This window comes from Phocoena phocoena, chromosome 14, assembly GCF_963924675.1.
Source record: "Phocoena phocoena chromosome 14, mPhoPho1.1, whole genome shotgun sequence".
NCBI lineage: Eukaryota > Metazoa > Chordata > Mammalia > Artiodactyla > Phocoenidae > Phocoena > Phocoena phocoena.
The window spans coordinates 87,850,642-87,877,792 of NC_089232.1; the positions used below are offsets into that span (position 1 = coordinate 87,850,642).

At 55.2% G+C, this 27,151-nt stretch overlaps 1 protein-coding gene across 4 annotated transcripts; it reads right to left on the reverse strand.

Moving 5' to 3' along the window:
- Positions 1-2,410: 2,410 nt before the first annotated feature.
- COLEC11 (collectin subfamily member 11) lies at positions 2,411-26,781 on the reverse strand. Of its 4 annotated transcripts, XM_065891390.1 has the most exons (6): positions 26,664-26,781; positions 20,022-20,093; positions 7,400-7,471; positions 4,897-4,950; positions 2,960-3,055; positions 2,411-2,802 (listed from the first exon to the last, which is right to left on the reverse strand). In XM_065891390.1, the coding sequence occupies exons 1-6, from the start codon at positions 26,779-26,781 to the stop codon at positions 2,411-2,413; spliced, it is 804 nt and encodes a 267-aa protein (XP_065747462.1). The 4 variants fall into 4 exon arrangements, with proteins under 4 accessions (XP_065747462.1, XP_065747464.1, XP_065747465.1 ...); XM_065891392.1 differs by lacking the exon at positions 20,022-20,093; XM_065891393.1 differs by lacking the exon at positions 7,400-7,471.
- Positions 26,782-27,151: the final 370 nt, after the last annotated feature.

A 27,151-nucleotide genomic window follows, 5' to 3' on the forward strand; every position in this document is an offset into this window, starting at 1 on the left:
CTGCCCTTTGTCCCTTTGTTCTTCTGCATCTGTCTCCCTTCTCCGTTTCTGACTGATCCACACTCTCTCAATACCTCTGTCTCTCACACACACACATACACACACACACGGACCCCCGGAGCCTCAGTGCGGCGGGCAGCCTAGGGGGCCCGGGACCCCTGCAGCATCGTCTCGCGGGTGCACGTCCCCCCGCGGCCGCTGGGTGGCAGTGTGGACGCGCGGGTGCGCCGCCGCCGCCCATCCTCTCCGCCCACGCTGCACCCGGGGCTCAGAGAGGTGCCCGCGCGCCAGCTTTCCGGTCACGCCTCGATGCAGCACCTAATAAATCCCGGTTCTCCCCTCAACCAGACCGCCTCCCTCCTGCGCTGCAAATCAGGGGCCGCGGCCCACCCCGCAGGCCCTTCCTGCCGAGCTGGGGGATTCAATTAGCGGCTGTGCTTCTGGCCTCCTGCCGGCTGCGCCTGTCCTATCAAATTGTCTTTGAAACCGTCACAGCCCTGTAGAGGTGTGTGACCCGGGCACAGACAAAGGCCGGCGTGCTTTCCTGCGCTTCGTGCTGGCACAGTGCCTCGGAGGCGGGCTCAGCGGAGGCGGCGACAGGAGGGGACGTGGATCGGCTCCCTCTGGTTTCACCTGAGAGCACAGAAGTGGCCCCACCCCAACTCCTCCCCTACCAGGGACGAATCCAGACCCAGGGAGGCGCCGGCTTGCCCTGGGCTGCCCTTGACCCCGGTGAAGAGCCCGGAGGGGTGGGGCACACCTGACCCACCTTAGAACCAGGGCAGCTCTGTCCAGGTGACCGAGGGCAGTCGCATGGGCCGAGGCCGTCGTGGTGATGCTGGGGAAGCTCCGGCTTCAGGACGCCCTGCCCAACCGCAGTCACCACCTGGTCAGTTCCCTTGCACAGGCCCCCGGGACTGGATCTGCCTGTCCTGTGAGGGGCAGGCACCTGGGCCAGCTCAAGGTCATGGGCCCTGGGCTGTGGGCAGGGGTGCCTGGCTGCCCCACAGGCCCGTGGGTGCAGCGGGGGTCCCGCAGATACCCGGAGCAGAGCCGCTGCCTTGGCCCCTGTGGCACCTACAGCAATAGCACCGGGGCCTGAGCTCCAGTCTGCAGGGCACAAAGAGGACCAGCCCCTGGGGAGGAAGCCGGCGGCACCTTTACTGCGCTGGGCTCTCACCGCACCAGCAGCTCTAGGCAGACGCTCCCCTTCCTCCAAAACAGTCGCTACACAAACACCCTGCAGGCGCGGTCCAGAACGTCGGGCAGCCGGGGCCTCACTCCCAAGACACGCAGACACACAAGAGGCCCTGGAGAGCGGTGTCCCCAGAGCTCCCTTCTGGCTCCCAGCCCCAGCTGTTTTCCTTTGTGGGTGCGTGTCTGCCTGTTTTCTTTGAAAAATGAAGATGTTTATTATTTTTTACTGGGGATTCTGATGTACAAAAGGAAGAACCGTGGGTGACTGGCAGGCAGCTTCTGGGATGGCCCCCAGCGGTCCCGTCTCCAGGAGTCCCCTCCCCAAGTTCAGGCTGGACCTGGGGACAGGCTTCTGAGACCAGAACGCAGACAGTGATGGGGGGGTGGGTCTTTCCAGGATGGGCGCACGCTCGCACTGCTCTGAGGCGGCCAGCGGTCCTTGGGGAGGTGCCCAGGGCAGAGGTGCCCAGCAAGGAACTCAGGCCTCCATCCAGCCACCCGTGTGGCACTGAATGCCACCAGCAACCTCACGGTCAAGTGTGGCTGGTGAAACAGAGCCCCCCACCCCCGGCCCAAGGCGAGCTCTGGGTGAAGTCCCGCCCCACAGGACCTGCGGGGACACTGATGCTTTGTCGTGAGTCGCTGTTTGGGGGCGACCGCGATACAGGAATAGATAACGAACACCGCTAGAGAAGACACTGAGAGAACAACATTCGGCTGTCAGATTCGGAGCATTTACTTTTCTTTTTCCTGAAATCTGCAGCAATGCAAAATTGTTTCTACTTTTACAGAAGCATTGATCTAAGCTAAGAGGATTCTTTTCCATATAGAAATTAAAAGGAAGGTAGTCATTTAAGACCTCACTACCATTGTTTGTACTTAACTGTTATAACATTTAAAGATCTCGTTTCATACTCTGCACAAAGCCAAGAGAGATTCTGAGTAATAATTACATAACGAACATTTTGTCTACACTACAAATAATAAAACTCTAGTTCTTCAGACATAATACCCAGAAACACGTTTTTTTTTTTTTTTCTTCTTTTTCGCCCAAGCATGCACCATTCTCTAAGATTCAGAAAAGGAGCCTTTACCGGGGACCCCGCACTCCTGCTTGGGGACCACGTGGCGGGCAGAGCCTCCCACCCGCGGTGGCAGCCGGCAGCCACCGGGTGGCGGAGGGGCCGCCGATGCTGGAGCAACAGGGTCCCCGCTACACGTGCTCCTTGTCGAACTCGCAGAGGAAGTGCATGGTGAGGTGGCAGGCCACGTCGTTCCAGCCCCCGGAAGCCACCAGCTCCACACAATCCTCGTCGTCATAGGCGTTGTTGGGCTCCCCGCTGCGCCACTGGCTGAAGGTCTGCATGGGCGAGCGGTCCGCGTAGACGAAGGTGCCCTCCCGCTCCAGGTCGTTGATGCCGATGAAGACGCGGGCCAGGCCGGCCTGCGCGATGTAGGCGGCCAGCAGCCCGTTGGCGGCCTCATCCTTGGGCATGCTCAGCGTGCCGCCCCGGCCCTGGCAGGCCAGCTGTGCATCCACGTACCGCTTCTCCTCCTTCACCAGCAGGTAGATCTTCTGCTCCGTCTCGCGCACGCCGGCGACGGCTGCGGGGACAGGGCTGGAGGGCGAGCGCTCGCGGGTCCCCAGCAAACCCGGGGCGCCAACCCAGCACGCGCGCACGGGGAGCAGACCCAGGGCCGCTCTGCCTCCGGGCAGGGGTCGGGGGGACACGGGAGCAGGGAAGCCCCGAGAAGCACGTACCGTGTTTGATGAACTTCAGCTCCGCTGTGATCTGCGCGACCTGGTTGTCTGTCTCCCCGACGGCCTTCCTCAGCTGGCCGCACTCACACGGGATGCCTGCGGAGACCGCGCCCAGCGTGTGATGGGACTGACCCAGAGGCGGGCTCGGGGGGGGTACCCCCTCCCCAGCATGCTAGGCGATTCAAAACACGAAGGCCTTTGAGGCTGCAATGGAGATTTCAGACTTGATCCTAAAGGCAAGGAGCAGTGGAAGGGTTTCCACAGGGGCACCAAGGTCGGATTCACGTTTCACAATCTCACTCTGGTCGCTTAGGAGGAGATCAGTGGAGGTATGGCGGCGAGACGGGTGGGCGAGAGCAGGGGGTTAGGCCAGTCACCTCGGGAAGACTGCGGGCAGTGACAGCGCGGCAGGAGAGACAAGACATTTGACGAAAGTGGTGGAGCTGGAACCGTGGGGTGATGTTCAGTCATCCCAGCGTGGCCAACCCTGCCTCAGCTTAGGTGTTTCCTCCTGGCCCTCTCAGGAGGACCCTAACCTTCCAGCTGTGAAGAGCTCCACGTGGTCAGGAACCTTCTCAGAATGTCACTCGGCCGTCACAGTGCTTGGGGGACCCATCGCCCATGGTGGCACTGCTGGCTTCGGCTTCTCCACCAGACCAGGAGGGGCCACCGGCTCCCGCCCGCCCTCTGCTCGGACTCTGTGAGCACAGGGGCAGGACTTCTCACCTCTTCCTGAGAAATTCCATCGTGCGAAGCTCTCAGCCTGCCTTTCCAGTCTGAACACACTCTGGTGTTTGGCCCGGTCTTCCAAACTCTCAGCCCCCCTCTACCACTTAGAACCCAAACACTCCCCAGCGCATGGGCACCTGGAATGATGCTGGTGTGATTGGGGGTTTTTCTTTAATGGAACTTTTTCTGAGACACACGTTGTCTGAGTTCACTGCGGTTTGAGGCGCTGATGTTTTCTGGAGAGATGGAACCGGTATCAAGCTGACAGGTTCCCTCAGCTCACAGGAAGGGCCTACCCAAGGGACGCAGACACTGTATCTTCCCCCTCAATCTAGTATCTGTGCAGTGTCTCCTGTGGTCACACGTGTTGGGGACAAGGACCAGAGGGTGCACACCTGTTAGGATGGCGTTTCAGTAACGGGGCTGAGAGGCCACAAGGGCCTGAGTGATGGTGGCGGGAACAGTCCGGCAGGGGTTGGGGGACACTGCGCATAGACGGCCTGAACCTGGCGGGGACAGGGGTTGAGTGACATCGGGGTGGAGGTGCGTGCTGGGCAGGGGGGCGGGGGGTGGGGCAGCCGAAGCCCAGGGAACAGTGGTGGGGTTGGAGCGGGCAGCAGGCTGTGCCACATGGAGAAAGAAGACAGGGCAGCAGGCAGAGCTCCTCCGAGAAGAGAGGAAGAAGCAGGGGCCACAGGGCGGCAGGCAGAGAGGACGGGGGCTGCCTGCAGCCCGGCCTCCTGGCACCAGGGAGAAGTTAAGGGAAGTCGGTTAAGTCCACTGAGCTGGGCCAGGGTCCGCGGTGACAGGAGGGTCGTGGGGAGTCAGCTGCAAGGACACCCAGAATGAGGAAGATGAACCAGAAAGTACGGACGCGCTTCTCAGAGAAGCTGGTGGTCAGGAGGGGGTCCTGATGCTCCCAGAGAACAGTAGGAAAGGAGGAAAGTGCACTTTAGGGCACGCGTATCTAAGCTGGATCGTGATGAGGTGATAATACACAGCCGGCATGCAGACCACAGCCCTGAACGGGAATGAAAACATTCAGGTAGCAGGAAAGCAAATATTGAAATAGTCCACAGGAGGGTGTGATGCACGAGGAAGTTACACGCGCTTTTTCCAGCCTATTAAGTTTTATGTCATGATTTATACTTTTTAAAAGTGCAATTTTAATACATTTCTAAAAAATCCTTGGACCCTTTATGCCATACCTGGTTCTCCATTAGGGCCAGGGGGTCCTATGTCACCAGAATCTCCTTTCTCACCTGGAAAAGAGAAGCAAGGCCAAAGTCACAAAGCAGGGGTGGGACGTGTCCCCTGAGTTCAAATGTCCAGGTAGCAATGTTCTTTCTTCCATGTGCAGTGCCCTGCGGTTCCTCCCAGACCCTCCTTCTGCAGTGAACTGGAGGGAGGAATGGTCTGTAGATGACTGATTCTTCAGGCTCTGTTTATGTGACGTGGCACATCCACATATCATGGGACTTCAGAGATTATCAGATGAGCGTTCTTTAAGTCAATTCTGGAAAACCCAGCATGTCTCCTAGAACACGCTATCACCTCGGAAATCCGTAACACCCAGTGCCAGTTCTCTCCACGTCCCATATCACAGCAAGAAAATTCAGGTTGAACAGGTAACGTCGGAGATGGATGGACCGTAGAGGTTCCCTCATCCAAACAGAGTCAAGATGAGATCGGTCCTCCCTGTCCCTCTCTGAGAGGCAGCAAGTTGTCCCAGGGGCACAGCCACCAGGACACCTGGGCGCCAGCCTTCTGTGGACAGGACAGACGACTCAGCCACTCTGCCCCTCCGTTTCTTCCAACTTATGAAACAAAGGGATAGGAGAAAATCATGGCAACAAAGCTTTCTAGAAATTAGACAATGGCTATTTATTTTTAAATCACAGGAATATTTCTAAAGCACTACCTTTCTTCCCCCTGAGAGAACTTAAGCTTCTCAGCTGACCTGGCACAGTGAAGGGGCAGCGACTTCTACATCCTTGGAGAGTCATGTTCCGTTTGATGGGGATGGAGAGAGCTCGGCAGTCTCCGTCCAAGTGATTCCTTTTTTTGCTTTTATCAACACCAGGAGCTTGAAAAATGACTCAGGGATCAGCTTGACAAGGACCCAGGACGGCAGAGTCTCAGAGATGGAGCAGATCAGGTAAGCTAAGCCCAGTAAGGGCCTCCTTGGCAAGTTGTCCCCTGGTGAGACTCTGACATTTACCCAGAGCGTATGCTGTATGTTAGAAGCACACACATCCCTACTTGTAGCCAGTATCCACTGCGTTCTTCACAGCAGCTAAAAGGTGGAAACAACCCCAGTGGCCGTCAGCAGATGAAGGGATAAATAAAACGTGGTCCATCCATGCAACAGAATATTATCCAGCCTTATAAAGGAAGGAAAGTCTGACACCTGCTACAACATAGATGAACCCTGGAACATCACACCCAGTGAAATAAGACACAAAAGGACGAGTACCGTCTGATTCCATTTATATGGAATATCTAAACCGGCAAGTTCATGGAGACAGAACGCAGGTTAGAGGCTGCTAGGGGCCGCAGGGGTGTGGGGCGTTATCACCTCACAAGGACGGAGTCTCCCTCTGGGGGAATGAACACATTTGGAAATGCACAGCGGTGGTGGTTCTACAACAGTGCCGTCGTGCTTAGTGCCACTGAATCACACTGAAAATAGTTCAAGTAACAAATTTTATGTTACAAATATTTTACCACCATTGTTTTAAGCTTTCTCAAAGCTTCCACATCCCTCTCTATATCACGCATATCGACCTGTGTGCTCTGTAATGAATCCACGGGGCAGGTGTTTCCCACGGATTTGCTGGGAGGAGAGACGCAGCTCGCCGAGCTGGCCACACTCTTCGTCTCGGTCCTGGCTGAGGGACCCTTCCCACCAGGGACAGGCTGGGCCGGGGGAGGTCCGTGCCATCGATCGGAACTGACCACCTGGACCCACTCACAGCTCAAAGCCCCAGGCAGGGTGATGGAGCACAGGACTGCAGGCACCGCGCTGGGCAGAGCAGACCACAGCCAAACTCCCTCCCAGCCCCAAGCCCCCCAGCCTCTGTCTCCTGCTGCCAGCACCCATGACAGGACTTGGGGGAGCCCTTCACGGGGCTGGGGGACCTCGCCTCCTTCACCCCGAGCCCTCTGGGGTCTAGCACGGGCACAGGACAAGCCAGGGACTCAGAAAGCGTTTGCTGACTGAGTGCGGAATGGGGGGCGGGATGCGCGGAAGAGCCGGGCGATGCTGAGCGACCCCTTAACTGCCCTGGGGACAGTCTCCCGAGCTGCCCACCCTCCAGGGTTGTGCAGGTCAAACGGGGTCACGTGGGCACTGGCGCTGCTTCCACACTGCCGTCACCCTCCTGCCCCCCGTGCTCATGGGGAGCCACCCCCGAGTCTCAGAGAGTCTGAGTCACCCGAGCTGCAGGTGGACGGACAGTGTGTCGGGAATGCAGTCCTTCTGCTGCCTAAATGGGGCTCCCGATTCTCCCCCAGGCAGCATGTGAACCCTGAGGGGCAGGGAGCTCTCCCCACCTCGTGGCACGCAGTCAAGTCTGATCGATCCCAAAACGCAAACGCTGGAACACATCTTATCGTGTATAAAGCGCACAAAATAAACACAGCCACCAGCTACTAAGCGCCCAGGGGGTGAGCCTGCGAGGGAAGTGAGCAGAGGTGTGTCGGAAGTACCTTTAGAACCAATGGGACCGATTTTTCCATGGCGCCCCACGCCGCCTTTCTGTCCTTTGTCACCCACGTCTCCTGTGGAAAACAATGAGATCACAGTTGGTCGAGGCACAGGTGATGCAGTCCACCTCCTGTGTATCAGCCCACGTGAGCACGCACGCACACACACGAGGAGACCGAACACGTTACGACTCGTTTAACCTCTCCAAGGTCGCGTATCCGACTGACCCCAGAAGGCTCTACATGTCACCTGCTGATGTATTTCCCAAAGGAAGACACACACCCCCCTAAAGTCACACACACTGCGGAACAGACGAGGCCACACGGTACATCCCCACATCCTCAACTCAACCGAGCGCTTAGACTGAGCACTTCCGGCCAGCAAGCAAGTCCTAGTTCTGTGATGTTCCCACAGCTCAGGCCAGGTCGAGGTCAGAGGACAACACAGGCTGAGGGGTGAACCACAGCAGAGATGCAGACACCCCACCCAAAGCCGGCTTACGTCCGCACAAGGGTGAAGTGTCTGGCACAGAGCACACACGTTCTCTTATTTGGTCACAGGAGGGATTCATCGCGCAGATGGGGTTCACGGGGGTTAAGCGCTTGCCCGGGTCAAGTACCTGGTCCCGCCACGAGGTGACTCCTGCCCCGGACACCGTGTACGGTGCGTGATGCTGAGGACACAGGAGTGACAGGGCTCAGGGTCTGCGGGGGGATCGGGGAGATAAGCGGCCAGTGGTAACTCACACAACTAGTAGTGTAACAGGAGATGCCCAGGGCTCTGAGGAGGCATCGGGAGCTGGGGAGAAGAGGGCCACCAGCCAGGACCACGTCACCATGCCTCTGGTCACACGTGGACGAGACAGGCACCACAGGAGGCGGCCCAGGGGACTGGTGTCGGGAGGGTAGGGAGAAATTCCCAGACTGAGAAATGTCTGGGAGGCAAGACTTATAAATATTCACTCTGAGGATATGGTGAGGGCTTCACTTTATTGCTGGAAGAGGAACAAGCTACTCAGCTCTTGGGCCAGACAGGGCCACAGCGGACTCGACAGCCACGCCCCTGGGGCTCCAAGTGAACCCCCCAGCACAGCCGTCCTGAGGCAGCTCCAGCCACAGAAAAGTGCTCCTTTGTTGACTTGCAGGAGCTCGAAAGCCATCACCTGCTCCTCCCACCCAGCAGTCCTGGTTTTGCAGCCAGAGAGATGCACGGCTAGTCTAATCCGCCGTCCACAGACAGTCCTTCAAACGTCTAAACTGTTTTCTCCCTGAAATCTTCCCCTCAGCTTCCCCACCCTGTCTGTGCTCCCATACAGAAGCACCAGCCCCCAAGCAGGCCTGACCACTGCCCCCTCCTGCTGGGGACTGAAGTGCCCCCCAGATTCATATGCTGAAGACCTGACCCCCATGTGATGCATCTGGAGGGGGTCAGGGTCAGAGGAGGTCACGGGGGTGGGATGCGTCCCCTGATGAGAGGATGAAAAGTCTGGAATCCTCTCTCTCCACCATGTGGGGACACGGCCAGAAGTCGGCCGTCTGCAGGCCAGAAGCGGATCCTCCCCAGACCCCAACCATGCAGACAGCCTGCTCTGGGACCCCTGCCTCCAGAATCGTGCGAGATCAGTGTCAGGGGGTTAAGCCCCTGTGTCTGTGGTGTTTGGCTATGGCCCCCGAGCCACTTGTCTGGACACCCTGGTCCCTTGTCTGGACCCTCTAGTCCATTAGTGTGGTCTGAGCTCAAAGATGGCCACAGACACCCTGCTCAGCCTCCTGCAAAGTGTTCCAGAGCAAAGCCCCTGTCCCTGGAGTGCGCACTCAGCTATTGCTGTTGTTCCAGGGCCTCAGCTGCCACCCTCCTTCCGGACACCTTTTCTTCAAAAGGCCAACGTTCCCTTCCCTATAACTCTCAGTTGTGCCCCTCCTGAGGTCCTGGGGTAAACGTGAGCCCTGGGGAAGCTGGGCTGAGAAGGATAAGTGTCGAGATGACCTCCGTGCTCATGCTTTTTACTTTCACATCACGCCAAACCACGGGGTGGTTTGGCTTGGTTTCACGCGGTCTCAGCAGGGTCTGCTGGGACACTTGCTGCGGCGTCCTTACGGGGACGCGCAGGCCTGATAAACTGGATTAAGCTCGGGCTCCATCGGAGTCCCACGAACAGAGTGCCCAGGGCAGGAGGAGGTCTCGGAGACCCCCAACCCAACCATATCTTCAGGCAGGAAGGCAGAGACAGACACAGAGTCTGAGGGATTTGCACCTACAGTAATGAGTCGGGTGGACGGTCCCCAGCATGTGGATCCCACTGAACTCCCACTGGAGAGGGGCAGGGTCGCCAGAGTCTGGAGAGTGGCTTCCTGCCTGGGGAACACGCCTCCTCGTTCAGAAGACCCAACACCGCAGAGGAGTCTGGTCCACATTTTAATGGGCAGATTGGGGCAGACTGGGTGTGAGTGCAAACCCATCACCTGAGGAGTCTGCTCTTTGCTAAGATTCCACCTAGAAAAGGTGAGAACAGAGTGTGGGCCTCCTGCCAACCTTGGGGTCACTTCTCCCCGAGACCCCTCCCTGCAGAGGGGAACTCAAAACAACACCTGCCCACCCCTCTGCTCCCACCCAGACGGCTCCTGCTGCCCCAAGCAGACAGAGAGAGGGTAAGGAGGCTTGGACGAGCACACTGGAGGGGGAAACACCTGCGATGAAAAACAATGGCGGAAGCGCTGCCCCCTCACCCCCGACCCCGCACAAAACCGCTCGGCTTAGCAGACGATAAACTCATGACTCACTGCATCTGCTGAAGGACGCAGTCAGGGTCCAGCACACATCCTGCTGTGGGAAATAAGTCAACCTGAGGATGACTGGAGAGCCCACCTATCAACGGCACAGCCGAACTTTCCCACTAATTCAAGGTTGCTGCTGACACGTGGCACCTGCCCCCAGCAGGTACTGAGCCCAGCTCCCGCCCTGGGAGGGGTGTGGGACCTGGCCCCTGCCATAGGGGGCTCTGAGAACCCAGGCACATGTATAGAAAATCAATCGGATGCCAGCAGCTCAAGGGGCAGGGGGATGGGGGCAGGCGGGGAATGAAGGCGCTGCAGGTCGGCAAACCTCAGGGTGGGAGTCCCCCGGGGGCTCGTCACCACTGACGGCTGGGCCCACCCTGGGGAGATTCCACAGGTCCGGGTGGGGCATCCCCGGCGAGCTCCCAAGTGTTGCTGATGCCGCTGCTTCCTGAACCGGGCTTGGAGACCCCTGCGGTTTGTGGTGACGTGAGAAGGCTGGAGCTGCAGGAGGTCGCCCGTGCAGGCCAAGGCTGGGGGTCAGGCAGCCCCAGGTCTGTGCCCCAGCTCCACCTTCGAGGCTGAGTCTCCCTGCGCCTTAGTTTTCTCTCTGCAGAGTGGTGTCCTGTAGTAACAGTGCACAAGGCTTGGAGCTCGGGCCCTGCGCCCAGCTGATTCTCCCCGTCACTCGGCTGTACCATCTCTGTGCGTTTCTGACCTACATAATGGGGCTAATAATAGCCCTACTAGAGCCACCTCACTGGGTCTGAGGGAAACGCGAGCACCGTCGGGAACGGCATCTGGCACGCGGCAGGTGGACCTAAGTGTTGGCCACTATAGCTGTCATTTGGAGGCAGAAGCTCCGAGCTGGGACGCTGCTTCCTCAGGAGCGATCCATGTCCCCCATGACCCCCCTGGGTCTGCACAGCATGCAGAGCCTCAGGCCCCACCAGCTCAAGCACCAAAATCTGCATTTTAACACATCCCTGGGTGATTCCAGGGGCCCCAAAGCTGGAGCAGGGCTGGACCAGACCCCACGGGCAGCCCTCTTTGGAGGTTGGTTGAGATTCCGTGGTAACCCACTGCTTGCTGCGGCCAGGAGCAAACTGGAGCTAGCAATAGAGGTGCTTGCAATCTGGGGCAGTTCTGCTCATTTCTCCAACTTTCAGAGATAAATTAGAATACTCTCAGGTACACTGTGTGCCAGGAAAGCCTGTCCACACGTACTGATGGATCTCAACCTCACAGCGTTATTGCCATTACCACCTGGCACGGGCTGAATTGTGTGTCCTCCAAAATTCATATGTTGAAGCCCTAACCCCCAATGTGACCATATTTGGAGATGGCCTTTCAAGAGGTGATTAAGGTTAAATGGGGTCAGAAAGGTGAGGGCCTAATCCGATAGGACTGGTGTCCCTGTAAGAAGAGGAAGACACACCCAGCAAGCCACACACAGAGGAAAGGCCTCGTGAGGACGCAGGGAGAAGGCGGCCATCTGTGCCCCATGAAGAGAGGCCTCAGGGAAACCAGCCCCGCAGACACCACGGTCTCTGACTTCCAGCCTCCAGGGCTGAGAGAATAAAAATCTGCCGTGTTTGTTACAGCAGCCCCAGCTGACTGGTACACTTTCCCTCTGCCCCAGAAGAGAAAGTGGAATCAGATGGGTGGCGCCACCCACCACCAGTCATGCCACTAGTGATCCAGGGCGCAGCCTGCAATCGGGCAGACCAGGCCCCGGTCCCGGCCCCCAACCCGCACAGCCTGGGGTGGGTCACAGCCCTCAGAGCCTCGGCTTCCTCACCTGCAAGGTGGCATTACCCTTCAGGCCACTGAGCATAGGACGTCGGCCCAGGTCTCCTGGCCACATCCAGGGCCCCGAGCCCTCACCTCGGCTGTGGGGCAGCAGCCTGGTCCTCACAGACCCAGCCACAAGCCAAGGCTGCACTTCCAGGGACTGGGCCTGAGGGCATGCTGCAGGCTCGTGGGAGACAAACAGCCCTCCCTGGGGGCCCAGAAGGTGGGAAATAGGAAACCAGAGAGAGCAGAGCCGACACCCAGCCTCCCGTGGTGCCGGCTCACCTGTGAGGAGCCACTCAGGGGCCAGGCCTCACCTGTCCCTGCTCAGCCCTGCATCCTCGGGGCCCACGGCCCAGGCCCTCGGACCAGAGGAGACCTGGTTTGCGACGCCCCCTGATGACCTCACAAGAGGGCCTCTGTGCAGAAGGCTAGGCGCTGGGGGCAGCTGGGCCTGATGCGGACAGTCACCCCAGCCAGCACGACCAGCGCCCTGCCGTGCACAGCTCCCAGCCATCAGTCCCGCCCCAAGAGGGGTGTCAGAGTAACAACAGCCACCACCTGTGGGTGCCTGCTGGGCAACTCATGCACACACACACGTGTATACACACAGACACGCACATACACGCATGCGCGTATATGCGCGCGCACACATACACTGTGCGTATACACGCGTTCACATACGTATGCGCATACATACACACGTGCGCACATGCATGCGTTCACACACGTTCACATACATGCGCACACATACATGCGTTCACATACATGCACAGATACACGTGCGCACATGCATTCCAAATATGCGCGTGCATATACATGCACGTGCGTGTGCGTGTACATACACGCACAATACATGCACGCATACACACAAACAGCATGTTCAAACATACAAACACACACCAAGCACACCTTTCATCCTCACAGCACTCGGGCTGAAAGCTGGAAGCAGTAGCCTACAGCAGGCCCCTGCACCGTGACCCTGCACACAAGGTCAAGGGCGTGGGCTGCCGTTCCTCATAGGAATATTCTCTCTTTGGGGTTTGTTGGAGAAGAAGAAAAAGCAAGAACCATTGAGTCCCCCGAGATGTCCACACACGCTCCACTTGAGGGCAACCCAAGGTCGTCTGCGATGCTGACTTGCCTTAACTCACAGACACTCCTTGGAAAGCAGCAGAAAAGCAGTGTGGTTGCCAGCCTAGAGGAGACTGGATCTGAACAAGAGTCCTGCTGGCTTCATCCCGCCTCCTCTTGCCTCTCCAAGTGACAAGGAGCATTTGCAAAAACCAAAGAAATCCCCCCACCCTGGTGGTGTGGGATGACTGGAAACGCACCAGACACACTCAGATCCAGTCCCTTTAAGTCTCCAGAGCTGGCGGTGGTGGCTCCCCAGGCAGCTGTGACTGCGGTGCCAGCCCTTCCCATCCCATTCTGCTTGTGAGAAGCGTGCTAGCGCACGTTTGTCCTCTGGACATGCACGAGGAACGGGGGCAGCTCGCAGCGGGCTGCTAATTCTTATTAATTTTAATGAAGATCTCACACTGTCCTTTGAAAAGGAGACAGGGCAGAAAGAGCACTTGGCATCCAGCTGCCTCTGAGATTTTCAACGGAGATAATGTTAAAATTACAGCGCCCAGAAAGCCCGTCGCTGACGTAGGGTCGCCCTCCCCCATCGCAGGCCAGGTGGGTCCCCAGCTTCTGCGCCCAGGGTCCCGGCAGCCTCTTAGCTGCGTGTCTGGGGGCTAGGAGCCTTGACAGCTGGGACGACACGCTTTTAGCAGGTCGTGTGGCAAAGCCAGCTCTGTGCTGTGGGCACACAGCGCGCACTCTGACAGTGTGGGGACAGCTCTCATTTCAATAAAGGACAATGGACAGCGACAGCGGGGGCTCTGCCGGCCCTTGGGCTTGTCTTTGTTATTCCAGAAAAGGCAGCCGCTGGCTTTCTGGCGCTTTCTCCTACAGCTGTTTTGAGTTCTCAACAGGGGGGCTGCTCAGTGTGTGACCAGAGGCCACCCCCTAACACAAGGCAAATCAGCGGAAGAGGAAGCCTCCCTGCAGCAGCCCCATGTCCACGCAGCTTGCATTTCGCGGAAGCTGACATGAGAAGGGCGCCAGGTGGAGGGCGTCCAGATCCTCACGATCAACCTGCAATCCCACCCCACACAGCCCCGGGCGATCGGCAGCCCCAGCGCGGGCCAACGGACTCGCCCCATCTCAGGCCGCCCCCCCCAAACCAAAGCTGAAGCTGCATTTTAACTCCAGGCCCAGCTGGTCCCCATGGTTTGGGAAGCATCGTCAGAGCAGAGCTGTCTGCTCAGTAGGCAGCAGGGAATGAACCCAGCTCAGCGTGTTCTGAAGCCTCGGCCCGCAGACTTCTCTAGAACCTGGGGACGAGCAGGTGCACGCACACCTGAGGCCCTCAGCCACAGACAGGTCACTGCAGATTTCAAAGATATTTCAAGACATTGAAGGTCAAGATATTTTACAAACAATTGATCGAGAGCCTTCCAAGGGCCAGGTCCTTGATGGGACATGAACAGTCCAGTCAGGAACGAGGTGGTAAGTGAAGGAAAGGGTCCCGCGGGGGAAATGGAAATGTGCAAAAACCCAGGGAGATGGGACACCACTGAGGAATTCTGGACTACCCACAGGGAATTACTCACAGTTTTTCATAAACTAGCAAGAAAGTAAATAAGAGTGTTTAGTCTTCTGACAATTTCATAGAGAATGTTACTGGTAGAAATAACCATCACCAAATAAAACTGACGCTGGCTAAAACTACACAGAGGAAGATTGTCATTAACTAAAAATTGATGGGAGAGTCCTGTCTATACAATTTAGAGCTGAAATTTTCAACCAGGTGCAAATAATGACACTCTCAGAAGAGCTCAGGACGGCAGAGGTGAGAGTTGGGAAGATGTGAGGTAGGTAAAAAAATAAAACGTTAAAACTGTTCAAGGAGGACTTCCCGGGGGGCACAGTGGTTAAGAATCCGCCTGCCAATGCAGGGGACACAGGTTCGAGCCCTGGTCCGGGAAGATCCCACGTGCCGCGGAGCAACTAAGCCCATGCGCCACAACTACTGAGCCTGCGCTCTAGAGCCCGTGAGCCACAACTACTGAGCCAGTGTGCTGCAACTATGGAAGCCCGCGTGCCTAGAGCCCACAAGAGAAGCCACCGCAATGAGAAGCCTGTGCACCACAACGAAGAGTAGCCCCTGCTCGTCACAACTAGAGAAAAGTCCGTGCGCAGCAACAGAGACCCAACGCAGCCAATAAATAAATAAATAAATAAAATTGATTCTTAAAAAAGAAAATCTGTTCAAGGGGTCCGTGAAAATTCACAGGGGAAAAGTAATTCCGGTGAAAATAATTTCTAAACAATGAAAATCAAGTGTGAATGATGTAAGTGCACTGCATAAACACAACTGAGGATTTAAGTTGGCTTAATGTAGTGCCTGGGGAAATATCAACACAGCCTCAAGTGGAAATAACCGTTTTTGAAAGGCCCCAGCTGACTCTGAAGGGGCCGCTGTCTGGGATGAGCGAGGCCCACCTCGGGTTCAGTGCCGGTGGGCGTGGGGCTGGAACAGCTCAGAAGTGGGAACAAGGCAGCTGCGCGAGGGCCCACGGTGCACCAGGCTTGCTGCTCCCGAGTTCCCAGCTTTCATCCTTTAATAAACAATAGGGACTGACAGCGACTACGTTATTATTTTGCCTTCACGGGTTGGAAGCGAGGGTGTGAAGCCAGCACGGTTGGCGTTGAGCGGGTCTGCCCCGCCCACACCCTGCCCTTCCCGCCCCAGAGCCCTCATCCTAGGAGCCCCTTTCGGAAGCCTCTGGACAGGTACCCAGATCCAGCCCACTGCCATTCTTCGTAGAAACCAAGCTGATGCAGAAACCAGGCAAATCTCCCCAGCGCCCCGCCCTGCAGTGGTCACTGCTCTCCGTAGGGGACAGGGCCCCCGGGCAGTAGCTGCAATCCGCTAAGAGCAGGGCACTGGTGGGAACGCCTCCACGAAAGCAGGATGCAGGAGGATGGGAAGGTGGCCGGAAGAATCCCGCATCCCGGCGGGAGAGCGGTTCCAGTGAGGAGCCTTGGGGCATCCTGGAGCTGAGGTCACCTCCCAGCACACCTGAGTCTCCGAGCACGGCCCGCCTCGAGCTTCGCCACACTGAACCTGCGCTAGCGCTTCTGAGGTTGGCGGCAGCTCTCAGTTTCCGGGCTCCGACGACCCCAGGTGCAGCCATGCTGACCCCGTGAGCATGGCCGTCAGTGTGTGGGAGACCGCCAGAGCTAACGAACCCTCACCTGGGCCTCCAGGTGAGCCTACATCGCCAACAGGCCAGGGCCACGGCCACAGCAACCTTTCAAAATACCTGTTAACATCAAAAGTATAGTTCATGCACATTGCTGGGAACACCAAAGATAGAGACAGGAGAAAATGTAAAGAATTGAAAGAAGAGAATTTAAAGGTCCATAATCCTATAACCCAGAAATGTCTACTACTAGTATTTTGATTGATTTCTTTTCCATCCTTTTTCTTCGCCTTTTTGTAAATATCTTAGTCGATCACATGTCTGTTCTTGTATCCTATTTTATTCTCTTATATTCTATCATGCCACGGCCAGTCCTCTTTTTAAAGGTCATCCAAAAATGGATATTTCCTAGATTTCTACGTAAGTATCCCACTATTCAATAATCCAAATGCATCCCACTTGGGTTGACTTGTTCTCTGTACTCTACAAAGTAGCAAAGACCCCAGACCAAACCTGCTCATTTTGTCAGTGGCAAAGCCAGACCCCTGGCAAGCCCGGTGATCACTGCCCCATCGCCTCCTAGCCCGGCAGGTTCCTTGTCAGGCAGGTCAATGGGACTGTAAAGGGCAGGTTCAGGCTCCCCTCTCCTGCCCTAATCATACACAGGACTCTGCTCTCGAACATACGCTCCCAGTGGAGTTTTAAGTTACCCATGCGTAGGAGACATTCATCAAAATGATTTCATACATGAGAAATCCTTACACTAACATTTGGCATTAAATTTAAGAAATAGGTTCAAACTTATATACACAATTACAACAAAGCAAGAAAAGTCACCCCGAAAAAGGAAATATACCAAAATAAGTGGTTATCTCTGGATGATTTTATTACGCCTGATTTTCCTCACCACTTTTATAGATATATGTAAATTTTCTATCATGAGCACACCTTACTGTTACATGTTAGAAAAACTGGAAACAAGACAGATTCTCGATCCAGCCCAAATTCCCCCCCACACTGCCCCGCAGATTTCTGTCTCAATTTATTCTCCAGGGTCCACATATCTGTTCTCCCCCTCTGACTCGGGCTCAGGTGGCCTCCCTGAGATCTCAGCACGTAACAGCACTCAACTTACTGGTTAATGACAGGAAAACGCAGTGAATTAGGCTGTTGCCTTCCCAGCAACGTTCATCCTCATCAACAGATTCGGACGCTATAGTAACAGCATTTATAGTCTCTGCGTGCTTGTCCTGCCTTTTCAAGAGTGAGAATAAGAGAGAATGATGATGATGACAGAGCTACATGTTGGTGACACTAGTGACAGAGATGAGAGAGCAGCCACGGGTCCACACTGGCATGAAATTAGGCATTGCCTGCTGCACGTGCGTTGAGCTCAAACATCGTTACTTTGAAAAAACATCAATGCAAAAACCCCGCGCTTCCACTGCAGGGGGTGGGTTCAATCCCTGGTCAGGGAACTAAGATTCCACATGCTGCACAGCTCGGCCAAAGGAAAAAAAAAAAAAAAAATCAATGAAATGGCGTCATGAAAATGAATTTGTGACCATCCAGAATAGAGGCATATTCACTTCCTAACTGAAATGTGACATTTTCCTCACAAGACAATAGAGGGGGACTTCCCTGGTGGCGCAGTGGTTAAGAATCCACCTGCCAACGCAGGGGACACGGGTTCGATCCCTGGTCTGGGAAGATCCCATATGCCGTGGAGCAACTAAGCCCATGCGCCACAACTGCTGAGCCCACACACCACAACTACTGAAGCCCACGCGCCTAGAGCCCATGCTCCGTAACAAGAGAAGCCACTGCAATGAGAAGCCCGCACACCGCAACGAAGACCCAGTGCGGCCGAAAAATAAATTAAAAAAAAAAAAAAAAGAAGAACCCAAGAAGGGTTTTTAAAAAGACAGTAAAAGACAATCCTCAAAAAGGAAAAAAAAGAAAAGAAATACAAATGACTTTTAAACACCTGAAAAATAAGCTGACTTCATTTATGATAAGAGAGGCTAAGTTAAAGCCCCACTGATGTGGCCTTCCACGGCTACCAGACCGGCAGCTTTCTGAGGCAGGGAGGGTGAAGGGGTCAGCCGTCTTGTGCTTCAATAAACAGAGGGTAAATGGATTCGATCCTTTTGGAAGGCCACATCCACCAACATTTCAAATGCACGTGCATTTTGATCAACAATTACTCTGTCCGGAATTTATCTTCAGGCTGTACTCGTCCACATTAAAAATGACATTTACAAGGTTACTCACTCACTGCGGCAAGGCCCTAGGGAGCTGTAAATCTGCAGTAATAGGAGACCAGTTAGATAAAGAACGGACACAATGTCTCCAGGCGGGAGCAAGCATAACCTGCATGTCCTCCTGCAGAATGAATGATCTCCAAGAACACGGTTACGTGAAAATGCAGAACATTACATACAGTTTGCAATTGTTTGTACAGAAGCAGGAAAGAATAGAGTTCACTCGGCCATTACAAAATATCTCTGTGAAGATAAAGAAACCTAACAGTGGTTGTCAGTGGGGAGGGCTGCTGGTGGGGATGGGAAGGAGACTAGTGGCTGTGAATAATTTCTGTATGTTTCGAACTTTGAACCAGGAGCACAGTTCTTTTATTTTTTAATTAATTTGTTATGAGTAAAGGGAAAGTAAGAAATAAAAATCAGCGCCTGGGCTTGATGGAGGGATGGTGGTGACACAAGTGCTCGGGACCTTGACTGTGACCAGGGTTTCACAGGCTTTGCAGCTGCCAAACTCACTGATGCTACGTAAATCACACCTCAAGAAACGAAAAAACTGGGACTTCCCTGGTGGTCCAGGGGTTAAGACTCAGTGCTCCCAATGCAGGGGGCGCGGGTTCGATCCCTGGTCTGGGAACTAAGATCCCATATGCCACACAGCGGGGCCAAAATAAATTAATTAATTAATTTAAAAAAAGAAAAAACCAACATTAAAAAAAATTTTTTTAATTTAAAAATGAAAAAACAGTGCATGGACTTAAAAACATAACCACCTTTATCTGTGTGGTTACAAGAACCACCTAACTCTGATGCTATGAGGCTGGGTGGGGACCGGCTGGATAATCCCAGCACGTGTTCTCACAGAATACTGTGCAGGCGTTGACAAAGCACTTCCAAACACAGCTTTTAAGGATTTCACAAACTTTAAAGCAGCAAAAGTAAGTATATCCTAATGATGACATTTATTGATATCACTGTGTACCATGTAGCTACTTTTTTAGGCAGGATCTACTTTCTGTAAGCCTCAGCACAACCCCAGGAGGCAGGCTGAACGACACTATTTGTTTTCCTAATGAGGAAACAGATTCAAGGTGACTAGGGTCCGTTAGCCAAAACTGGGAGGCCACGGTGTAATGCCCCACCCAAATCTGTGGGCTCTCTCCTTTGCACACCTACATGACTGTTTCCGTCACTGTTCACACGCCTCCATCACTGTTTGCACACCCTCATAATTGCACTTATACGTGTAACGATCACAAATGATCCCCATTTTGCACGTGAGGCCAAGCGAGCGCTGAGTTTCCATACACGTAACCACCCAATGAGGCACACCTCCCAGAAGGCACTTTGTTTCTCGGTGCCGGGCAGGCCAGAGCCAGGGAGCACTGTTTAAAGAGCCCTCTCTGTGCCCTGCTTCAGTCCCGAGACCTACACAGGTGTTGGGTTCCTCTCGAACGCACCCCCCTTCTCCCCACCAACAGCTCTCCAGGAGCCGGTGCCCCAGCTGTGCTCTTGGGGCCCAAGGGCAGCAGGTACCTTTCTCTCCCGTGGGGCCGACTCTTCCAGGCCGTCCTGGTGCGCCTTTGTCCCCCTTCTCTCCAGCATCCCCTGTGGAAGAAGTCACATGCCTTTAGGACCTTGCTCTGAGCGCCGGGCTCCAGTGTCTGTGTGCCGCCAGCCAGGCCCCTTGGCCTCCCTCTTCCCATCCCACCCCCAGGGGGTTTCACCCCTTCCTCCCAACCTGCTCCCAGCCTTGGCTCTAGGTCTCCCTCCCCAAGTCTCTTCTCAGGATTTGCTGCCTTGCCTCCCCGCTCCCTCTGGGAATGCATCTGTCCCTCTCTCCATCCATCCCTCTGGGCTGTCTGCCCTCTGGTGCACAGGGCTTCCCCAGGACCCACCACGGCTGCTCTGCTGCCCCTTACCACCCGTGCTGGCCTCTCTCTTCCCTTGTCTGGCCGGTACTCTCGGCGAGAATAAAGTTGAGCACACGAGTCGGTGTCCCCTTGTCCCTTCAGTGTGAGCACCCCCCAGAGGGTACACTACTGCTCAGGGGCAGGGTCCTCCCACACGGGACACCTGTGACCAGGTGAGCACATCACCCGGTTCAGGCTCGTTGGCCAGGTGCGTCCTGCTCTCAGCCTAAGCTACACACGCCCCCAGCCTTCCTCACAGATCCTGACCATGTTTTGGCACATTTTCCTTTATTTCCTGTTTTGTTCAGAACCGAAACAGGGAAACGGGCTGTTTGTGGAGCCTCCCTGGTACCTCGCACTTAGCACGTCCCAAGTCGACCTGATGGTTTTCCCCAGAAGTGAGACTCTTCTGTGGACTTTCCTGCTCCTGCTGTTGAGACACCGAGTCTCCCAGACTCCAAGCTCCAAGCCCCACGGTCATCTCTGCTTTTCTGTCCCCCTCATCGGATAAGTGCAAGCATCGCCCAGCTCTGCGAAGCCCAACCGGCCGCTCCCTCCCGATGCCCATGGGGGCTCCACGCTCAGCCACGTCTCTGCAGTTCTGGAGGTGACGGGACCACCAGCCCGCCCTCATGCGGCTCGGGGCAGGAGACAGGTCGCAAAAAACCGCGGAGACACCCTGTCTGAGCAGCACAGTGCACGGGCGGAGCAGAGGACGGAGTGCGGACGGGACATCCAGGCCCCTCCCGGTGCCCCCCCGCCGCCCCCACTCCAATCCACCCCAGAACCATCTTCCTAAAACACAGGGTCCATTATGATACCTCCCTTCTCAAAGGAGATTCAAAACCACCAACAGCCAAATGTAGTTATAAATAATGTCCCATTTTGAAGCTCCTCCCCACAGGCCTGCACCTGGAGCCCAGGGGTCCGGTTACACTGCTGCCTCTGCCTAGTCGGCCGTGACCGTCAACCCACCTGTGCGGGTTTCACCTGCTCACCTGACTGTCCAGGAAGCTGTTCCTCAGCCCCTCACTGGACCTCTGTTCTCCCGTGATGAGGACCCTGCTCTGTACCGCAGTCGCTGTCTCGTGGCCTCATCTACTTCCCTGATGTATCTGCCTCCCACGGGTGGGTGTGGGTGCTGACGTGCACCTTCCTAGCTGTGCAAACAGCAGGCCAACATTCAAGTGAACTTTCATCCTCCGTAAATTCTCTACACGCGCCTTCATTTGGTAAGAGGCTCCCCTGAGATTACAGATTCCACAGTGAAATCCCCCAAACTGATAATCTGGCCTTAAGGGGAGGGGGCATTCCATTTAAATGTAAGGAGACAAAGAGACAAGCAAAGCAAGTGCCATTACAACGTGGAATGCAGGGCTGGCATGTTACTGCCACCCCGTCACAGCTGTGACAGCTCCATGAACCGCTGCCGAAGGGCGGCTGACACACTTGGTACACACGGGCCCCTGAATCTCTGGGTAGTTCTCGGGTTTTTTCTTATCTTTTAAAAAGAAAGGAAATCATTACAGTAGTAATATTTGGAGAAGAACTGATAGTCTACCAAGAAATACCGACTAACAGACTGATCTCACCATCAAGAATCAGCAGACATTGGAGGGGCACCAACATCGTGAAAAAAGAAAGAACAACCCAGGAAACAGGACTCAACGGGGCAGCCAGAATCTGACTGTGAAAGACACTGGATATCCTCATAAAGACGAGAGAGAAGAGGCACCTACGAACTAGAACAAGCGGCAAAGAAAGGGGACCAACTAGGGAATCTCGTGCATGAAACACATTTTTGAAACAAGTTACTCTATAGGCAGGCTGAGTAACAGAATGGCCAATGATAAAAGCTAATTCATGAGACAAATAATCAGGATGAAGAACTTGTCTACAAGGCAACACTGAGAGAGAAGGAGATGGAAAGTTTTGTTTCGGTTTTGAAGTTATCAAGTCGAGCGTTGAAGAAAAAACCCCACAGATCCCAATATGCATCATACAGGAATTCCAGAAAAGGAGAATAGACATTTGAAGCCTTAATAGCTGTGAAGATTTAATAGCTGTGACTTCCCGGCACTAAGGAAAATCACCAAAGAGCACAACGCACGTGCCCACAGAGTGCCAGCAGGAAAGAAATGAGGGGAAAAGAACTCAGATGTTGTCAGAGTGACATGCAGAACACCAAGAATCAAGAGAAAATTCTATGAGCGCCACGGGGAGAAGGAATGTTTAAAGACGTCACGCACGCGCATGAGAATTAGATTGACACAGAACTGTCATTAGCAACACAGGGTACGAGAATAAAACGAAGCAGTAACTTGAACAGAAGGGCTGTAATTTAGGCTGAGATCAGAAGAGGCCTCTCTGATGAAGTGGCTTTTAATGGAGACCTGCTGAACCAGGAAGATGCAGCCAGGCAGAGACTGAGGAGACAAGGAGACACCTGCACAGGTGAGGTGGGACGAGCCGGGAAGGCCGGGCACAGACAGCGCTCAGACCTCACACGTACGGCCCACCGGACGCCCCCGCCAGGCTTTAAGGAGGAAAATACCGTGGTCCCATGCCTGCGTCAGGGGAGGACAGTGAGATTAATGTTTCCAGGGTCCAGGCCAGACGCGAGCATTGTCAGTGCCCACGTCCCACTGCCCCCCGTGGACGGAGGGTCAACGTCATGCCCGCCTGCGTCTCCTGGAGCAGCCGGGAGAGCCCTGGGCCGCACAGCGGCTCTGTGGCTAATCGTGGAAAATTAACACCAAGCAAACCCACCAGCTTCTTCTATAGATTAAGATGAACTCCTAGGGTTCACACACAGCCATTCGCTTAGTTCCATTAATTTAACCTGCCCCCGCCCTGCCCCGTGAGGCAGGGATCACGTCCACTTTACGATGAAGAGCCAGTCCAGAGACAGGCGACAAGCCAGCTCTCCAGCTCCGGGCAGCAAAACCCTAATCAGAGAACAAGCAGGCCACGTCCCCGACTGGACCCTCCTCTGGGAGAGAAAGCAGTCAGGACAGGAAAGAGGCAGGGAGACCAGAGCTGAGGAGGCAACTGGCCCAGAGCAGCATTTCAGAAGCATGAAATCCCCACGTGCATGTGTTAGTCACATTATTGGCTTTATCAGCCTTCTTTCAATTAATTTGATAAAACCTGTAAGAATAATGATGCCTTTTTTAAATCTCTGAGCAGCAGGCTTGCTAATACACACCAGTGTTTTCCTACCTACAACCCATTTTTCCAGCCATCAAGGAAAGACTGCTCTCCCATCAGAATGAGTTGTTACTCTCTCCAGATACAAAGATAACGTGGTACGTTTAGGTCTGTAATAGCACATGACTTTCTTCTCAAGGAGAAGGCCGCCTGGAGTCCTTGAGAAGGATTCTGAAGCCCAGTGTGGATTCGCAGGAGGAAGCACCGGGACGGGCCGGAAGCAGCCGGGCGCCATGTCCCCAGAGACCTCCTGCCACCTCCAGGCTCCGTCTCCAAGGAAACGGGCACTGGCTCCACCCTCGCAGGCTAAGCCTGGCCTGGTGGGGCCTGTAACACAGACACCTCTGATGAACGAATGGAGACCCCTCACCTGCCTCTTTCATCTTAAGGGCGGGGCCTGTATTGTGTTTATCTCCACTGACCAAGGCAGGCCCTGGCACGTGTGCTGTAATCAGACCTTTCACAGACTGCCCTGGCTCTCGGACGCATCCCGCTCTCTGTGCCCTGAGAGCAGCATAGAACGTCCTCGAGGTCGGAGCTTGGTCTGAGGAGGCGCTGGGCGGGACCAGGCACCGGGCAGAAGGCGGCCGGCCCGCCGCTGCCCCACGCTGCACAAGACGCGGATCCAGGGAAGGAGCTCTGCCGTGATGCCAATCTTCACTTTGCAGGGGATGCACATCTACGTGGGCCTGAACGTTCGCTGCTTAGAAGCCCCAGACTTGCTTTGCTGCCGTAGATTTCTCTCCTCCACTCTCACCCCTGCTGCCCAACGTGAAAATCAGAGCATGAATCCCGTCCTCTGTTTCGGCTCGGCACCCTCGCATCACAAAGAAGGAACTCTCGCTGACCCACGCTCTGCGTCACAAGACACGCACAGAGGGTAACGAGGTGAGGTGGGTGTGGTCATCAGCGTGACCGCGATCCGTTCACAAGGCACCTGCCTATTCGAGCGTCACGATGCACACCCTGAATAGACAGAGCTTCTGTTTGTCAGTTCCACCCCCAGCAAAGCCGGAAATTTAAAAAAGAACAAGATATCCCGTTTCTAGAGGCTTTCATAAATATACTAAGTTTCTCCACTAAAATCGCTACTTTGGTGCTGACAGACTAGCGTGAAACCGGACGTGTGAAACGACGCTGCCACTGGAACGCTGGATCCGGAACACACACTGTGGGTAGCACGTGGTCTGTGTGTTGCCCATGGCCCCAAACATCCCACACAGCTTCAGCACCACTTGGGAGCCTGTCTGACCACCTGCCAGAAGATGAGCCTTGGAGAGCAGGGGCCCCGCAGATTCCCTGGCAGACCCCTCCGCTGGAGGGCCCACACCGTGTCTGCTCACTGCAGACACTCAGTCTGCGAACGGGGTAGGAGCAGGAGAGTGACAGCAAGTCGGCTCTCTGTGGACCATGCCTCCACCTGGCAATACAGTGGCTCATCACTGACCACAGCATGGTGTTGGGTGGTGAGAAATCATTGCTTAGAGGAGGTGAGGTGTCCCTGGAGCGGGCCACCCTCGGAGAAGGAAGCACTGCAGGGGACCCGCCGAGCACGCGGGTTGGAACGCCCTTAACATGGATGCAGCAGAAATGGTCACCGACGCAGATGTCAAAAAGCATCTGTCTCAGAGTACCCTCAAGATGTGCTTGAAAACCCAGAGACATCTGAATATTGATAGTGTCCCGGTTTTATATTTAAATTACGAATGTGGCTAAACAGTAGAATATCTGGACCGAGCTTTCCCAGACACCCACAACTCCGTGCTCAGAGAGAAGCACTGCTGCTAGCATGCCAGCATATCTCCGTCTAGATTTTTTCCTATTTCTGTGTATTTGTATATTTTTAATGGGGTTAGGAAGAGACTGTTTAAAGTCACTGACTCTGGGACTTCCCTGGCAGTCCAGTGGTAAAGACTCCACACTCCCAATGCAGGGGGCCCGGGTTCAATCCCTGGTCAGGGAACTAAGATCCCACAAGCTGCGGTGCAGCCAGAAAAGTAACAATAATAATAAAAAAATAAATAAAAATGACTGACTCTTTCTATAACAATAAATAGACGCTTAAACCATTCTTTCGGGCCTCCTCCCGGTGTATGTTTCCCAGGTTATCGGAGATTCACTCGAGTCAGGAGCTGTGTGCTTCAGAGGCCCCGAGCAATTTTAGAGCAGAAAACAAACGGCCGTGTAACTTCATTACTAAGAGCACACGCAGCCCTAGAGGGGCAGGAGGGGCAGAGTGGAATCTGGGGCTGCGGGCCCCTGCCCGCTGCTCCTAGGAGCACAAGGCCCAAGGGGCAAGCTCGCCCCATGTGGTGGAGGTGCCCTGTCCCCATCTTGAAATTCTTTCTAACTTCTGAACAACAGATCCCACATTTTCATCTGCATTGGGCCCCTCGAATTACGGAGCTGGTCCTGCTTGGGAGCCACAAGGTTTGGGATCTCCTGCCTGTGCATGGTAGAACCCAGTGACTTTTTGAGTGAAGGTCCTCCCCCTGTGCTGGTGCCCACCCATCCCTGGTTTGCAGAGGAAGCTCCCCCTGGAGGTGAATTACAGACAAAGCGCAGGAGAAGTTTTCTTGATTTTTCTAAGAAGGAATAAAGAGCTCTCAGGAACCGTAACAGGAGCCCAGGCTTCAGAGCTACGCAACCCACTTAGACAAACTGCTAAGTTTCCCTGAGCCTGGACCGGCCTCATCTGCTCGGTGAGAGCATCTCACCCTGAGAGGCGCTGCAGGTGACGTGTGCAGTGCCTGGAACACACCTCGGACACCTTCCAGGGTCCCTGCAGGAGGACCAAGCTGCACACGAACGTCTGGTTTCAGAATTACAGGATCCCTCGCCCGAAGACAGTGTGGACACCACGTACAGTCTGACCCTGGACTTTACAGAAGGGGGGACCAGGGCCATTGACGGGGCAGATTTTCCCACGGCCGGGCCCCGAGCCGGCCAGGGGACGCGGGATGAGCTCTGCATCCGCGGCTTGCACGCAGCTCCCGCCTGCACTCCGGCGGCTGCCCGGGAGGCCCTGACCTCCGGGAGCCCCGGCGGAAGTTACCTTTGAGGCCGGGGACGAGAATCTGCACGGAGCAGGTGTCGTCCACCGTCTGCTGAGCGCCCCCAGCCCGGAGCACCGACAGGAAGGCCAGGCCAATCAGAGCCAGAGCCCGCTTCATGGTGAGCCTCGCAGCACGTTGACTCCTGAAGGGAGGGAGAAGCAGTAAACAGTGACGGGAATTCCGGGAACCGGGACAGCAAGTGACAGTGTGCAGGCGCGCCGGCCACCACACTCGCCCCGCTCAGGGGCCACGGTGGCAGCTGCCCTGGAGCGGCTGTCAGTGCTTTGGTGCCTCTTTCTCTCCCTGTCGCTCTGTCTGTCTCCCTCTCTGTCACTCTGTCTCTCTCACTCGGGTGCCGACTGAAACCTCCACCGAGACATCCCCTTCGCCCAGCAGTGACAACAGTCACCACTCCGGATGCGTTACTCCAGATTCTTCTTCTGATTCCTTATAACTGATACCTGATACACACAGAGGCGTGAGATAC

Bases quoted from the DNA above. Each gene is read 5' to 3' on its own strand.
- COLEC11 (XM_065891390.1), bottom strand. From the start codon at position 26,781: ATGAAGCGGGCTCTGGCTCTGATTGGCCTGGCCTTCCTGTCGGTGCTC. The intron at 20,094-26,663 runs GTAACTTCCGCC...CTTCTTCCACAG, and splicing joins TCTCGTCCCCGGCCTCAAAG to GGGATGCTGGAGAGAAGGGG. The intron at 3,056-4,896 runs GTATGGCATAAA...CGGTCTCCGCAG, and splicing joins TGGCCCTAATGGAGAACCAG to GCATCCCGTGTGAGTGCGGC.